Source organism: Gopherus evgoodei, chromosome 11 (assembly GCF_007399415.2).
Source record: "Gopherus evgoodei ecotype Sinaloan lineage chromosome 11, rGopEvg1_v1.p, whole genome shotgun sequence".
Lineage (NCBI taxonomy): Eukaryota > Metazoa > Chordata > Testudines > Testudinidae > Gopherus > Gopherus evgoodei.
Genome location: NC_044332.1, coordinates 12,478,049 through 12,495,585, shown reverse-complemented (window position 1 = coordinate 12,495,585; position 17,537 = coordinate 12,478,049). Strand labels below are relative to the sequence as shown.

Genomic DNA, 17,537 nt, shown 5'->3' with positions numbered 1-17,537 from the left:
TTCCAACAGCAGCCAGATGCTTCATAGGGAATGAACAGAACAACACAATTATTGAGTGATCCATCACCTGTTGTCTAGTCCTAGGATCTGGTACTCATAGGCTTAGGGACACCCAGAGAATGGGGTTGCATCTTGGCCCTATGAGGGCAGGGGACTGAACTTGATGACCTCTCGAGATCCCTTCCAGTCCTAGAATCTATGAATCTATGAATCTAATAGCCACTGATGGATCTATCCTCCATGGAAGAAGTGGGTCCTTCTTACTCCCTCCTGGAACAGCTGGGTTAGGAATGGATAGTGCTTTGAATCTACCCCTCTCCTTTCCGCTCATTGACCAGAAGAGCTTAGCTGGCACAGCAGGTGTGGCTATGTGCTGCTGATAAGCATGGTGTAAGGAGGACCCAGGGAAGGGGATGTGGCTTAGAGAGGTTTCTCTGAGTCCAGTGCCTTCCAGGGCTACTCTTGGGTTGGTGCACTACCCGTTGCTAATGACTGTGCCTAATCTCCCCTGGTTTAAGATAGAGAAGACTGTTACCCAACTGAGTTTCACCCATGGGTATCATAAATTCAACAAAGAGTTACAAAAAACAACAGTGAAAGCAACAGATCACAGTAGAAAATTTTAGAAAAATAATGTACACTTCATAAAATACAAAGGATTCATTTTATAAATATAGTTCCATGGGCAAGTGAGGTAGCTAACCCATCAGATAGATTTATGCCAGTAGCATTTTGTAGCCTGGAACTCCAAGGGTATGAAAGTCAGAATTTCATAGTATAAGGCTAATGATTAAAGTATGTGTGATGGTAGTCACAGTAACAGCACTGAACAAGTAAGCACCTGTCTTTCTCTTAGGTGTTCTGGCAGCCTGATATTAAAGAGCTGCAAGTGTCAGAAGATGTAAGAAATCAGCTGGCCTCTTTGACAGATTTTACAGAGTAGTGTTTGCACTGTCAAGACAGTGAATATGACAAACCTGAAAAATGACAGTAGTAGGAATATTTAGGTAAAAGAACAAGCCACATCTCCTTCCCTGGTTCCTCCTTGTGCCACTGTTGACAATAACATGCTTATGTTAAGGGTGGAGCCTTTGTTTAAGTTTTTCTCTGGAAAAGATTTTATTAAATCCTGTTTCTAAATCTGTGTTTTTTCACTATCATGGTAAAACACATTTTAGTTGTTTGCAGAGCAAAACATTTAGGTGCCAATCATTTCATAATAATCTACATTAAAGAAACCTCTTAAACCAATTATTATTTATTTGTACTACAGTAGCACCTCAGCGTTTCGACTCAGATTGGGGCTCTGTTGTGCTAGATACTGAACAAACAGAATAAGACACTGTTCCTGCCCTGAATAATTTACAATAGAAATGGACAAAGCTTCTGAGAAAGGGAGCATTATTATCCCCATTTTACAGATGGGGAATAAGTTATTTGCCCAAAGTCACACATGACATCTGTAGCAGAACCAGACATTGAACCAAGGTCTTGTGTATTTCAATTCCATTCCTTAAGCACAAGATCAACCTGATGAATAACAAACTCCGTCTTTATTCATTTACTTCTGGTCTTGCAAACTAACTTAACAGCCAAAATGGAATTGTTTCATCAGCTAATTTGATGCAAATGGAAGATGAATACTAAAAGCATTAGCACTCAAAACACGTATTTGTCAGCAGCTTTCTCTATGATCCAGTCCGAGGAGAACACAAGTGCATTATTCTATGCGCGTACTCAGTGGTAAAAACATTTGGGAGCGAAGGTTGCAACTTGTGAGGTAAAGCAAAATGATTATTTTTTCCAAACTCCTTTTCACCTGAGATCATTTATATGCATCTGATTACGAGTTTAAATTCTTATAAGACTAAAATTGAGCTTGACGTCCATGCCTGCAGAACAACTCTCAACCACCTGATTCCACTTTAATCTCATGCAGCCTTCATCATACATGAGGGCCATATCTGAAATGTTCATTAGGCTCAGTGCACTCTATAAGGTTTTTCTAGGAGCCAAGGGAATTGTATTAGAGCGGGAGGTGTTAATTACAACCAGTAAGAAGTACAGTAGAGACAAAAAGTGCATTACCTTAGTGTTAGAGCTACAAAACTCATGCAAAGGATGCAATCTGTTTCAGTATCAAATATATTTAAATAATGGACTGTTGCTATGGCTTCATGACTGCACTCTGCCATGAAGATCCAAGTTCAGTAGTGGACACTGGCTAATGGGGACCAGATTTTTAAAGGTGTTTAGGCACCCAGTGGGATTTTCAAAAGTGCCTATGTGTCTAATTCCCATTGATTTCAATGGGAATATGGTAGTTAGATGCCTAAGTCTTTTTAAAAATCTGCTAGGCACCCGTCTGCATCTTAAAGTACCTAAATCCCATTAAAAATCCAGCCCTTCATTCTTTAAACTAATGATAAGGTTGAACAGATGACACATATGGGGATCTATGGGGAAAATAAGTCATTACTTACATCCTGACCTGATCTCATACTCCACTTGCATATCCATATTATCATTTGAGAAAGAAAGAAGGATCAAAGAGGCTTGTATTGAATGACTGCAGGCATCCAAAAAGAAAGAGAGGAGTAGAATATTAATAAAAAGAGGGTTATTTTACATTCTACTAATGCTTCTCAAAATTGTGTTTCTATTAGACAGAGACAGGTTTTTGAATGTCTTGCTGTCTTTATGTTGTTTATAAAACGCAACAGAAATATTGCATTGTGAAGTGACAGAAAATCTGTGTCTATATATTGAGATATTTAACCCCATTAGGCTAGTTAAAAAAAAAATAGAAGTCTTGCAACTGGAATAATATGAATGCCCTGATCTTTTAGCTGGACATCATACTGACTTCTAATAGTAAAAAGAACAGGAGTACTTGTGGCACTTTAGAGACTAGCAAATTTATTTGAGCATAATAAATTTGTTAGTCTCTAAGGTGCCACAAGTACTCCTGTTCTTTTTGCGGATACAGACTAACACAGCTGCTACTCTGAAACTTCTAATAGTGTAGGCCATTTTGCATCAAAAATTATATACAGGGATCCCAATTCTAAAGAAGTCCAGAGTAAATTTCAATTTGTAACATGTATTTTGCTATCACTTACATTATTCTAGGTTTCCCAGAACACTGAGAAAGGTAAGGTAAGATGTTTTAGCTAACATGTTTCACATCAGGGTTTGTTTCTCCCAGATTGTTGTAGGAAAGCTGCTTGAAATATCAAAGAATTAACTAACACAGTTTGGAGAAGGTATTGATCAACATCCAGTATTTATTCATTTGAATTGAAATTTCATGTGTGTAATTTTAATAGAAGAATAAACATTGTTATTAAAAGTGATGGTTCAACTTTAACTCGAACTGTAATGTGGCTACTTTCCACTTGATCAGAAATTATTGTGGAAAATGTCCCTGCGAATGGAGTTTCATCTCAGGACCTCATTTAGATAATTTTATGATGATTAATTCATTTGTGAAGATCAGCAGGTTATACTGATCGTTAGTCTTTTCCGCAGTCACCTTCCACTCATGCAGAATTTTAACATTTGACATTTTCCTGTCATCGCCTTGCCCTGCGGGCTGTAGCAGCAATGTTATTAACATCACATTCTCTGAAATTCCTCAGACCACAATTATTGATCGAGTCCTTACTCTGACATGTCTTCATATTTCTTCCCATTGACTCAGCATCATAATATCATTAATATTCCAACAAATATGCTATCATTACCAATGTATATTGGGCCAGTCCAATGTTTAGATTCACAGATTATAAAGCCAGAGGGGACCACTGTGATCGTCTAGTCTGACCCATATAACACAGTCCAGAGAACTTCCCTAAATTGATTCTTGTCAGAATTAGGGCATATTTTTTAGAAAAACGTCCAATCTTGATTTAAATATTTCCAGTGATGGAGAATTTACCAGTACTCTTGTTCTAATGGTTCATTACCTTTGCTGTTAAATTGGAGCCGTTGGATTGCGTTATATCTTCTTCTGCCAGATTGAAGAGCCCTTTATTATCAAATTTCTGTTCCACTATGTAGGTACTTCCAGACTGTTTAAGTCATCCCTTAGCCTTCTCTTTGTGAAGCTAAATAGATTGAGCTCCTTCAGTCTATCAGTTTAAGGCATGTTTCCCAATCCTTAATCATTCTCGTGGCTCCTCTGTGGACCTTCTCCAATTTATCAATTCTTGAATTGTGAACACCAGAACCGGTCACAGCACTCCAGTGGTGATTGCCAAATACAGAGGTAACACTACAGTGGCTACAACAGCCAATTTCAAGCGTCTGGCTATCAGTCCCCCAGGTCTGCACATGACAAAACTGCTGACCTTTCTGTCCAAGACAAATATTTCACTCCAAGTGTGCAGAAATGGTATCAGTCATGTCTGTCAATATACAAAGAACCTGGGATCTTCCTGAGTTGCCCAAAGCAAGAGCAGACACTCTCCCACACTACTTCTCTGTTGAGATCTCCCATCACAAAAATACTTACTTCTTACTTCTCAATGCACCTGAACCCAGCACCTTTATATGTATACGTGCATCACCATAACAATTTGGGAACAGATTGAATTAGTTTATACCAGTGGATATTGTACAGGTGAAATGCAACTTAGTTGACGTACAATTCTAACTAATCACTATCAAAAAACTAAAGGCTATTCATTTCTGTGATGATCCATTTCTTGCTCTATTTCAATGGCTTCTGTAGCTTACATCTCCAAATTCACCTTGTTAAAGTGCTTTGATAGGTTAGACACATACCTGCTATTGAAAATTGATGGAAATTGGGTGCCCAACTCCCTTAGGTCCCTTTGAATATCCCAGCCCTTGGTCTGTTATTTTTTTCAGCTTGAGGATAACTCCTGTCTGTGGTTACTACCAGAACAGCTGGACCTCAGAGACAACATCAGAGACAAAGCAGTGTGTAGTTCAGGGGTCGGCAACCTACGACACGCATGCCAAAAGTGGCACGTGAGCTGATTTTTGATGGCACGCGGCAAGGGTTGAGTGGCTCAGCCCGCCACTGCTCTGGGGTTCCCACTGCTGGCCCCTTGCCAGCCGGGGTTCCACTGCCGGTCCCACTCAGCGCCCGCTGCTGGCCTGGGTGAAGGAACTGCAGGCTGGCAGCGGGCTGAGACCCCAGCTGACAGGGGCCAGCGGCAGAAACTCCAGAGCCAGGGTGGGCTGAGCTGCTCAGCCTGCTGCCGCTCTGGGGTTCCCGCTGCTGGCCTCTTGCCAGCTGGAGTCCCCACTGCAGCCCACTCACCTTGCTTCTGGTTGGAGTTCCAGCGCAGGCCCCCTGCCAGACAGGGTCCAGGCCTCCGGCCTTGCTCAGCCCTACCAGCAACCAGCTCCACTCACCTCAGCTGCTGATCTGGGGTTCCAGCCAGTTAATAACTGATCACTCAGAAGCCCATGTGCAGCTTAAAGTATCCAAATACGTGCCCGACGTTGGAAAACTCATCAAGAAAAAGGGCAAGGATTACACTAAACTGATAAGATCTTCATTTTAATTTAATTTTAAATAAAGCTTCTGAAACATTTTGAAAACCTTGTTTACTTTACATATAACAGTAGTTTGGTTATATATTATAGACTTACAGACAGACCTTCTAAAAACCGTTAAAATGTATTATCAGCACGCGAAGCCTTAAATTAGAGTGTACACATGAAGACTCGGCACACCACTGCTGAAAGGTTGCCGACCCGTGGTGTAGTTCATTAATGGATCATATTCCACCCTATTTTCTCAACAGTGCACTTTTTATTTTCTCCATGAGACTACCCTCCTTGTACTAGAAGAGTACCAGCTATTCTACCCCAAACACTTACACAAACTAAACATAAATGACTATAAATCCTCACGTATGTTTGCTCTCTTCAATTACCTGCTGTTAGGAAATTCTAAGCAAAGTTAATTATCCTTCCACGGTTTACCAGAATGCCATCTGCCATGTACTTAATCTTATATCCTAATAAACTCAGTTGCACAGGTGAACATACGTGCACATATATAAATATATATAACTGATATTTAGACAAAGCTATTTCTACTAGATGCAAATACAATTTGTTTTTCTGGATAGAAAAGATAATGAAATAATGACACCTAAAAACAGTCCTCCAACACATACCACTTTGTTTTCTTTTTCTTTTTCTTTTTCATTTCAAGAAGCAACCAGTTCGAAAACACTAAATACCACCAAAAGGCCAAGTAAAATCTAATTTAAGCAAATTCATGTTTAGCTGAAAAATAACTGTACACTAATTGTCCAGGATCTTATAAAATCTTTTGTAAGACTCTTTAGATAAAGGATTTTCTCCTATCAGATACCTGCTTTCTCTGCTTAGAGTAACTTCCCAGTGATTTTTTTTTTTTAACCAAAAAGCAATTTGTCAAGTTCTGAGAACTGTTTGAGCTTTGGGAAGAATGCCTCTCCATCTAGGTCAAGTTTTCCGTACGGAAGAATAATCACAGCTCAATAGTGTGCTCCATTTCAATTTGCCACACGCCGACCAGATCCCTTACTCTCCAAAAACTAAAGGCTTGTGGACAGATCCTATAGTAAGCCCATTTGTTGCTAGGGACAACCCTCCTTCCAAAGGGACTGAAATACAATCAGCTGATGTGGAATCCATGTCACCAGTTCTGATGCAGCACCATCACTCTATCCTGATGACCCATCACTGCGACAATGTGGATCATTCTATGCTTCACTAAAAGCCCCCTCCACATTCCTAAATTTCTATTGAGGAATTTGCCTACAAGTCTTTTTTTCTCTGGCTTCAATTCCTGTTACAGTTCTCTTCCTTCAATAGTTGAGTCTAGTAAATCTGTGTCCTGCCATTATATACCCTGAGTCAACATAAAAAGCCAAATTTCCTCTTACAAGGCTTTCGGTCCTATTAAAGAACCAAATAAAAGTGTATCTGTCCATCATAGGAAGCCCCTACCACAACTTGTGTGCTTAAAGTTAGGCCCTAAGTACCTTCCTGAGCCTGGGCTCTGTGTATTTCTATTCTTTTCTTTCTGTTGATTGTCTCCTCCCTTTATGCTGTTTTGAAGTTGGTTTCTCTGAAAACAATAAAAAATACGGAATCACAATAAAACTTCTCTCTTTGCAAAGTAAGGCCCTGATCCTGCAAATATTACGCATGTGAGTAATTGCATTGAATTCAATGGGACATTTTGCATGAATAAAATGACTCAGGAATTTAAGTGCTTGTAGATAATGGTAATTTTTCCTAATGCACATTGCCAGATGTGTAGCGTCTTTGACATAGGTAGTCCTGAGAGAAAAATCAGTGATTTCTTAACAGGAACTAAGTGTCCATTCAGTAATAACTCATTAAAAACCATTCGCTGTGTCAGCAAGATCTTTCTTTCTTTCTTTCTTTCTTTCTTTCTTTCTTTCTTTCTTTCTTTCTTTCTTTCTTTCCCAATTATGTTGGACTGAATTACTATAATATTTTGTAAATTATTCCATATGAATTAGCACCTTCTTGAGAACATTCTTCTTCATTCCACCTTGTGAAAAAATTAACTAAAAGCTCTGTGTGGATGAGGGGAACAGGTATGTGCTGTTACTAGCAAGAGACAATTGTTTCAAAGGATTTATTCATGTGCTGCTAGAGTTTAGGAATTATAGCAATGTCAAAGAAATGCATTCCTAGGCAAAACATAGTTTATGTTTGGAAGACAAGAAATAATTACTGTATTTGTTGAAAGCTGTTTATAGAACAAAAACATATATAAAACATCTTTCATATGGTGCAAATCAGTTGCTTGGTAAATAACGTTCTGCGTGGCATGACAGTAATGAACAATTTTATCTACAGCCACTACAATCACACTTTCCAACAGCTGTTAAACATTTTATCTACTCTGACTGAGCTTAGTCCTCCAACATTTGCCTGTAAAGTCACTGGTGTGTGTGGATGCCTTCCCTTCCATCAATTCCTATTCCCCCAAAGTTCCCAAAATAAGTGCTTGTGTGAGTTCACACTAAATTTAAACTTTGTGGGCTAGATCCTCAGCTGATGTAAATTGGCTTCTATCAGCTCCTCCGCTTCACAGCAGGTAGGGATCTGTACATTTAGAGCCAAGTCCTTTCCTCCTCCCATGATGCCTACCAGGCATTTGGCAATGGGTAGGCAGTCTGACCACAGCTTATTACATTTACAGTTGTCCCAATTTCCTTTGAACTCCCCGATCCATTGGCTACCTGTTGTTTCTAGTCTTTGAGTTAGTTTGCAAACTGGGTAAGAGACCATCTTTTTTTTTCCCACAGGGCTTAGCACAATGGAGGCCCAATCAGTGATTGCGTCCTATAGCCACTATTGTAATATACGATATAATAATAGTGATGTAAATTGTTGTAGCTCCATCGGCTTCAGTGAAATTTCAGCTATTTACATCAGCAAGGAATTTAGCCTCTTCCTTTTCTCCCCTGTTTTACCATATGCTTTTCACAAAATGCTATACAAAGGGGACATATTTGGCACAAAGGGGACATATTTGGCACAATGTGTACATTAAAAGATGAGTTGCAGGTAAGGTTTCAAAACAACTTCTCTTACAATACGTTATATTGACTAACGATCATGTGCTAAAAATAAGCTAAATTACATTTCACCTCTCTTTGAATGGGGTTGCAAAGTCCTGAGTAATGGCACCGGTTGAGCCATTAAGGTAAATCCTTAAAATATAAGTAGTTTCTTGATACTTTTCATTTTGAGGCATCTTTCTAGAAAAACAACAGATGCCTCTCCACATACCTAGAAGAAATCAATGGAGGTAATCAATAATTCCCTCCACAGGTAATAAATGCTGAGAAGCATTTCTGTCTATTCATATTGATCCCGGCAAATTGCTTTGAATTGGTTCTGATGTGTATAAAAATCATTGTCATACTGACCAAAGCTTTGCTTTCTTTCTATGATATGTTATTTCATCTATGCTACACATAATAGTTTCAGGCTTCTTCCTGTGCAGTTATGATAAACAAAAATAGCTAAAATTCATGCAAGACACCTGTAATTTGAATGAAATATGAAGTGGCTGGTTTAGTTTCTTTGAAGAATGCTTTGCCTACAGTTTTAAGAGGAGCTGGTGGTGTTAAATTGGGAAAACTGTTGCTCTTGGTTTGTTTTCAATGAGAAATATAATTATTTGTATTTCCTCCTTCTTTCATTAGAAGGAATGATCCAAGTCAGGTATTTTTCATTTTCATGAATAGTCAATATAAGTATTGACTTTTTATATGAATAAAGGCTGAAGGAGATTTTAACATGATCTTTTATGCATTTCTTGTTCTGTTCCACAACTAAGCCAAAGAGTTAATATTGGGTCTACAGAAATAATTGAATTAAAGACAGAAATAATGTTATTTATATTCTACTTTATCAGCACTGATGTCTCAATCTAATAGGAAACATTAAATAGTAGGTTGTTTGATTGATTTGTGTGTGGCATTGATTAGAGTTTTTTGGCATTCATGCTACCAAAATTCTGTAGAGGCACTAGGCAGCTTGGTCCTGCTAAAACAGAAACATTCAGAGTATTCAATAATTAAATTAGAGGCATAATTTCTACATTCATTTGCCTGAAGAAAAAATCAGTGTTTCGACAAAAGTATTATCTTATGATTCCAATCAACCAGGCCTTCATTTGTCTTTGGTTTGACATGGACATTTAGCCATAATAGCCTAAGCCTATAGCAGGATTTAGTAGGGAAGTAGAAAACAAATTAGGTTAAATCGGTTGGAGTGTTTTCTATGGCGAGCTCAGTTTCTGTTTGATACATTAACTGCAAAACAGCCTTTGGGATTGTGACTTGTTCCTTTAATAACAAAAAATCAAAGGCTTCGGTCAACATGATTTATCAAGTGTCAAAGCCAAATATCAGTAAAACAGTCTGCTTTTTAGGCTATTCCATTGCACAAATAGCATTGTTTATGGATACTTGAATACATAGTGTCGTAAAGCATTGCCTAATGTTGCCTTGGCAGAGCTTTGCTCTGAATTCATTTTACAAAGACAGCTGGTAATCATTGCTATGATTTCTATTAGGATCTCCTGGAATATGAATTGTCAATTTTTTTGTCCTTTGACAAGTACAGGTCTTGTTCCCTCTACCCTAGGTAATTTGGCTTTATCAGCCCAGCAAATTAATCTTGTCTAGTTTTGTGTTCTGAAGAAATCTGTCATGCAGTAACAAATTAAATTAAACTGCTTCAACATTTCAGCACTATTTTAGATGTAGCCAACAATTCATATTATGAGATGGATTTTATACTATATTTACATGATGTGGTTTCATTATTGTTATTATTATTTACTTAGCACCATAGGTGTTTATGGCTCTTCATAGTCAAGGAAATAAAATACAGATCCCTGCTTCTGTAGAACTTAAAATCAGATGTAGTTAAACATATAATGGCCACGACATTGGACTCATATTGGTTTTATCCCAGGGCATAAACTTCACTGGAGTTACTCTTCATTTGCCTCAGTGCAAGAAAGATCAGAATTTGGTCTCTTAGTATCATATGTCTACAAAATGTCTCTAGCTCCAGAATCTTACACATATTCCTAAAGTTATAAGGCCAGATCCTCAGCTGGTATAAATCAGCATAACTCCATCAATGGCTATAGACCTACACTGATTTACACCAGATGAGGTCTGGCCCATAAAATAAAGTTATAACATCTTTTGATATTGCACCTCTATTCTCAAGAGAGAACACCTGGGATATGTTTTGTATATGCAGTCTTTCTAAAAGGGCAATGTTGGTAAGAGGGCAAGGGGAGAATTGCAATGATCTTCAGGATTTTATCATTGTTCAGGTATATATCTGGCCAAACCTTCAGGATTATGCTTGTAATTAATCAGTGTCTGAAATAAAGTTCTTGGCTAATCTGTAAATGGCAGCATGACAAGCTACCATGCAGGAGCTTAGAACTGGAGTCCAAGAACAGCTCTTTGCTTGTAGGACACTGGAATTTGGGAACAGTGTGGAGATCGCTAATTCAGCTGCGGTGGCCATATGCTCCGCTCCCTTACTCTGCATTTGGGGGAAAGGATCAGAAGGCCCTAATCACTCAGAAAAAGCCCAGGAAGAACAGAGAGGAAATGTGACCATACAGTCATAGCCTCTCACACATTATATATAGGCCTCTAGCCCTTGTGTGGCCTGTATAAGGGAATTCAGTTCTATGCTGCTGGCCAGTAGAGAAGGAAGGAACAGACACAACAGATACCAAACACATAAGCAATAGGGAATGTTATGAATATATCCCACCGTTATGACCTCTGATGGCTTCTTGCATTTTTTCCACTGTAAAGCAAGAAGCAAGTATAACTAACATGGTCATAAAAACAGGCCCATCTCCTGTGGCCTTCTGTCTGCACAATGATTCACATTGGTGCTAACACCTGTCAGCTGAACCAGAAAAATTACCCATATTCCAGTCCAGGGTCGGCTCCAGGTTTTCTGCCACCCCAAGCAGCAAAAAAATAAATAAATAAAGACGCAGCAGTGTGATAGCGCCACTCCACTCTTCGGCGGCAGGTCCTTTGCTCCGAGAGGGACTAAGGGACCTGCCGCCGAATTGCCACCAAAGACCCCGACGTGCCACCCCAATAGCGACCAGAATGCCGCCCCTTGGTATTGGCCGCCCCAAGCACTTGCTTCTTTAGCTGGTGTCTGGAGCCAGCCCTGTTCCAGTCACAGGCAGGAACAGTGTAACTGCATTAGCAGGAACAGTGGAGTGAGTGCCTGGATGTGAGTGAGACGGAGTTCAGGCATTTTTGCCACCATGTCATGAAAACCTGCCTAGTGGTAATACCCATAAAGGACCCCATAGGTCTCAAAGTATCTTGCAGTGCCCCTTTTGGAGCCATATTACTCCTAGCACATCCCCAGTGCCAGTACTCTACTGCCATTGACTGTCTTGCTGCCAATCCCGTATCCTCCATCTGTCCAGGAGTATTACTGCTGATGAAGGCAAAAATAAGTGTGCACAGTCCTGCCACATGCTCAGTTGCTTTCTGTTCATCTTTGTCAGCCCTGCTTCCTGACGTTGGGATCTCAAAATCAAGCTGGGTCCTTTCCTTCTTACGCATCATCACCTGTAATAAGGATCCAGAGGAACAAAGGATGACACCCCTGTGACCCATTATTGGCAACGGGGTTGCACAAGTGTAACAGCCTGAAATTTATTAACAATTCCTGTTGATGATGCATAAGCAGGAATAGAATCCAGCTCATTCTCTTAACTGTGTTGGCTCAGCAGTAGTAAAACAGTACAGGCTTATTTTTGTCATTAATGTCAGCAGAAATGGTTCTGAGTATGCAGAGGTATCAGATCTGCTGAGTAGGAAGATGCCATATTTACATAGCCACTTACAGAGTACTTTGTGATGCAAATTACCTTGTAGCTTACACTGCTCTGAGAGAGTAACAGGCCACCTCAGGTGAGTCGGCATGTCTACATTAGAAACATTAGTACCTGTATTCCAAGAATGGCCAACAGCAATTTAGCTGCATCAGTGCTAAGCTTATACTGTAGATAGGGCCCCATGAAGACCTGCTTAGTCATTCCTCCTGCCTCACAGACTGAGGAGGCGAGGGTTCAGGATTGGTCATGGGTCAACCAGAGGCAGTGGTGCACCTTTGCTAGCTGTGTGCCCAGTGCTGTGGGTAAGCCTGTAGCAGTGTGGCTCCAACAAAGGCCTTGCAAATGGTTTGAACTCTCTGGGGTCTTCCCTGGCATTACATGTTGACCTCAATCTTGATGCTTTGCAGCTTCTACACCATAGAACAGATACTCAGCTGATGTGAATTAGTATAGTTCTATAGACTTCAATACAGCAGTGGAGATTTACAGTAGTTGAGCATTTGGCCCATAGACTCTGTAGAGCTGCACTGTATGCCATATTTTTCCCCTCCCATGAGTGCTACATCAAAATGCCTTTGTTAATGTACAGATAAGCGTGCTTTGTAAAAACACCAGTTGTAAGTAGATTTTTACATGATAATCATGTAATCGTTTTTGTGTGGTTTTCTGATTGGAGAACATTTTGATCAGCAATAAAATGCAATTTGTTTTCTCTTCAAAACAAGAAAAAACTCGTTTTGGCAGGAAGGAGGGAGTAAATTTACTTTGTAATCAGCAAATCATCATGAGCAAGTAGATCAGTGTTGACACAAAGGGTAACGAAAACGAGACATTCCCATTATGTGCCTTCTCTTCCCCATTTGCTGTTTCACTCACTCACACATTCACTCACACACTCTTCTGCTACAGAGCAAATAAGTTGCTTTATTCATAGTTCACAATAGTAATGCACCATAAATTGGCTACCACTGAATGTGTGTGAAAAGACCATTCTCCACCAATACTTACTTCCCCTGCAAACATCTTTCCCAGAGAGTACTAGCTATCAGACACATACTTCTTTGATCACTACTACACCAGCTAGCTGGTTGTTACTATATTTTACTATCATTTTCAGTTATTCACGTGCCCCAATCAAATAACATAACTATCTGTTTCTTTCAGGCATATGATTTAGCTGGCAAAGGTTATAAAGATGCACTGTTAGGGCCTGTCCTTTTCCCCATGTACAGTAGTCAGCGAGAATTTTAACTAAACAAATGTTTATTGTTTCAGATCTCAATTTGGATTGATTTTACTTTCCTAACGTTAACTGGGACTGTCCAAATCCTCTCTCTTTTGAATATATGCATTTGTTACAGTTTTAAAAAGATGAAACGTGACATTAACTCCCTACCCAGCTGTTTCAGTGTTAAGACTCTGAGCTAAAAGCCTTTTTTTTTTTTTTTTTTGCCTCTTAGGGAAAACCTCCCAGCAATTGCCCATAGAGTCTGATTGCAAGTGAAATCCATATGTAATGCTTTCGTCAGCAAAGACTTGCTAAAAGAGCATTTATAATAAATATTCGCATCTGGTGCTTTGGACACCCTAATCCATCCTACAGATCTTTGCTGTGTCAGGCTTTGTTTTAGATGAAGAAGCCCGGTAGTTATAAAGGTTTGCAAATAAAGCAGATTTATCATGGTTACCTCTACTTCCATACTTCCATCTCTTGTACAAATAGCCATGACCACTCCAGGCATAACCTGTGATTTAATAGCAGCAAAGAGTCCTGTGCCACCTTATAGACTAACAGATCCAGACTAACATGGCTACCCCTCTAATACTGTGATTTAATGTTCTCAATGCATTTTTGAGATTATTTTGCCAAAATGTTTCACTTGATACATGGAGAAAATGGCATTTGTTTACCTCACGCGCTGTCAAATGAAGCCATCCTATTGTGGTGAGCATAACAAGAGACATCATTGTCGTGAATTATTCTGAAAGGATGGACAATATATTTCCAGGATAAAATTTACATCAGATTCTGATACACAAGACCTTGTGGCTTCAGCATCATTAACATTACATTTTCTTTTGGGCCAGATTCTTCCCACACACTTGTTTGGTCGTAAGTCCTGATCAGTTATTCATGGAGTAGCTGTGGCAACACTTGGCCCTGTTTTCCCTATTCTTCCTCAAAAACTTTTGCTTCAATACCACATTGACTTTGTCAATGTCAGCATTAATTTAGCTTCTGTGGGTGATATGTCTTTGCTTTCAGGGGAAGAAAAAAGTACGATACATAAAAAGGGCCATAATCATTCTGAGGGTATATTGAACCTGCCTCTAATAGCTAAAGGTGTTTGACCAAAATCATGACTTGAAATACAATGATGGCTTTGTTGAGCAGACCATATCTGCTTTGAAATGAATGTATTGATTTTTTTTTGGGGGGGGGTGTATTGTTATTGTTGTGTGGGTACGGACATATGTGAAGATCCTGATTATTGCAGTTAATTTCGAAGCAGAGAGATTCTCTCATCTGATGGCTGAGAAAATAAGGGGTGATTCAATGTATCACTTACCAGCTGTTAGCCATGCTTTTTATTTAAACTGCAAAATAATAAACTTATAAACACATACTGGGCTTGTTTCGACTGATAAGAGGCTGCTAGTTTTATAAATAAGTGCAAGGAAGCTTTGGACTTTCTAAAACCTTCCCCCTACTCCCTTTAACTGCTGTGTCCACTTCTATATTAACTGTTTAATTAGGCTGAGAGTTTTCACTGGAACCTAAGGGAGTTATGTGCTCAACTCCTGCTAAAGTTCAATGGAATTTAGACACCTAAACTCACCTAGGCACCTTAATTTATTATGCTGGAAATATCAACATTAATGTCATGGAGTCTGGTTCTTTTAGGTGATATGGCATCTTAATCCAGGAGTGCAGACTGATTGGAGTTAAATTACCTGTGAGCTAAAGTGCTTCTCAGCGAGAATATCAGAATCTGGCCCTAAATTATTGAACCAAAATAAAAAGAGAATAGATGCCTTCCCAAAAGGGGAGGACTAGCTCAGTGGTTTGAGCACTAGCCTGCTAAACCCAGGGTTGTAAGCTTAATCCTTGAGGGGGCTACTTAGGAAACTGGGGCAAAATCAGTACTTGGTCCTGCTAATGAAGGCAGCAGGCTGGACTCAACAAACTTTTAAGGTCCCTTCCAGTTCTAGGAGATAAGATATCACCATTAATTTAATTTAATGAGCAGCAAGTCCAGGTCCTCAGCTTCACTTAATCACTCTGAAATCTCCTCTGTTGTTATTGATGGATGTTGCTTTCTGCTAAATCTGGGTGCATTTCAAGCAAGAGTCCACAGCCTCAGCCTTCACAACTGCAGACTTTGCTCCCTTATAGGGTGACCAGACAGCAAGTGTGAAAAATCGGGACTGGATGGGATGGGATATGGGTGGGGGGGGGAATAATAGGAACCTATAAGAAAAAGACCCAAAATCAGGACTGTCCCTATAAAATCAGGACATCTGGTCACCCTACTCCCTCACGTCACCTTCTAGAACTTTGATGACTTTGCTCTGAATTCCAGGTCATGTCGTGGCCCTGGCAAGCAACGATGGCACGGTGAAGACTCTGGAACTCAACTCGGGGCAGCTTTCCAGCCTGGTGGGCCACGAGGACGAGGTGCAGAGCATTGTCTTTGATCACAAGGCGGAGCACCTGCTTTCGGGGGGTTCGGATGGATCCCTTCTACTCTGGAGCTGAGTGAACCCCGGTGTCCGGGTCATGGCAGGCTCAGCGCCTTGGGGGACTGATTTGCCACCAGGCCAGCAGCCATCCACCAGCTAAATGCCTTCGCCCTTATTGCTTGCCATAAGCTGTCATTGCGTGAAATGACTTTGTTCCAAATAAAATCTCGACTTCCCCTGTGTGCGGAAGTGTGTCTTTCTGAACACACAACCTCTCCTTTGGGTGCTGCTGGAGAAGTGGCTTTACAATGACGCCTAATGCCCGCCCAGACGAATTGCAAGGAGGCCGGGTTTGAATGCAACACAGCGAGAGACCACAAGAGCTCAGCTACCCCCAACCCCACACACCTTCCTCCCCCGCCCCATTCTAGCCTGCGATCCGCTCCGAAGTTTGAATAATGCAGCAACCTGGGGCTGTTTCTCTCTCTTTCCCGCAGCGACCGGGTTGAATGCCGGCGGGCCAGAGGGGAGTTGCGAGAGGCCCTGGCCGCTCATCTCCGCCTCCTCCTCCTCCAGTAGCTGTGGGGAGCTGACATCTCAGCGCTGCTGTGTGATCGGGGAGTGCCCCCCGGCTCCGGATCGAGCAGCTCGGGCCCGGGGAAGGGGGCTGGTGCGATCTCCTAACGTGTGGGTGTAGTCACGGCTCCGCCGCTGCGCCTGGCCCCGGCGGAAATGGCCAGTCCCGGGCAGGGCTCTTAGCGCGCCCGGCGCAGGATGCGGAGCGCTGGCCGCGGTGCTGCAGGGACCCCGGCGGCTGGCACCATGCGCCCGGCCGCGCGGCTACAGGGTTGAAGCCCGAGGAAAGTTGCTCCCGGTGGCAGCAGCGTCAGAAGGGGGATGGTGCCAGCTGCCTTCCAGCCGGGGCTGGCTCTGAGCTCCCCCAGCCTGCGGCGGCTGCTGCGCCGGGGCTGCTCCGCCTAAGCCAGCCCCGCTGCGGAGTGCGCGGGGAGGGGAACGGAGCAGCCGGCGAGCCGCGGAGATCCAGAGCGATGCTGGAGACTGGCTGGCTGCGAGGCAGCCTCGCCTCCGGAGCTGCTGCTCGCTTGGGCTGCTGAACACCGGGCGAACGCGTCCGTCCCCTGCCGTGGGGGCGCCGCCGCTGCGAGATGGGAAGCGATTGCCCGGGGCTCGGCGCTGGAAATGTAACGCAGAGGAGCTGCTTCCACTAACAGGTCGCTGACCTTTGAGCCCAGCTTGGCCTGTGGCCCCGCCGGCAGCGGTACACCCCGAGCCTGCTGGGTGAGTATCCGTGATTCCCTGGGGGAGACTACTTCGCTCACCCACTTAGCCGGTCACGAGAAACGAGGAAAAAGTTGAACTGTTAAACTAATTCGTAGCGGAGCCGGGTTTGTTTACTCGGCGA

At 41.7% G+C, this 17,537-nt stretch overlaps 2 protein-coding genes across 3 annotated transcripts in view; both read left to right on the top strand.

Annotated features, from left to right (window-relative positions):
- Positions 1–16,911, top strand: part of SPAG16 (sperm associated antigen 16) — an 844,823-nt gene extending 827,912 nt beyond the window's left edge. Inside the window, 1 exon segment of the mRNA XM_030579560.1 lies at positions 16,015–16,911. Coding sequence (XP_030435420.1) covers positions 16,015–16,190 — 176 coding nt within the window. The 3' untranslated portion in view covers positions 16,191–16,911.
- Positions 16,905–17,537, top strand: part of VWC2L (von Willebrand factor C domain containing 2 like) — a 133,781-nt gene continuing 133,148 nt past the window's right edge. For both annotated transcript variants that reach the window (XM_030579563.1, XM_030579561.1), the window contains exon 1: positions 16,905–17,413. The gene's annotated coding sequence lies outside the window, so the exon portion shown is untranslated. The remainder of the gene's footprint in view (positions 17,414–17,537) is intronic.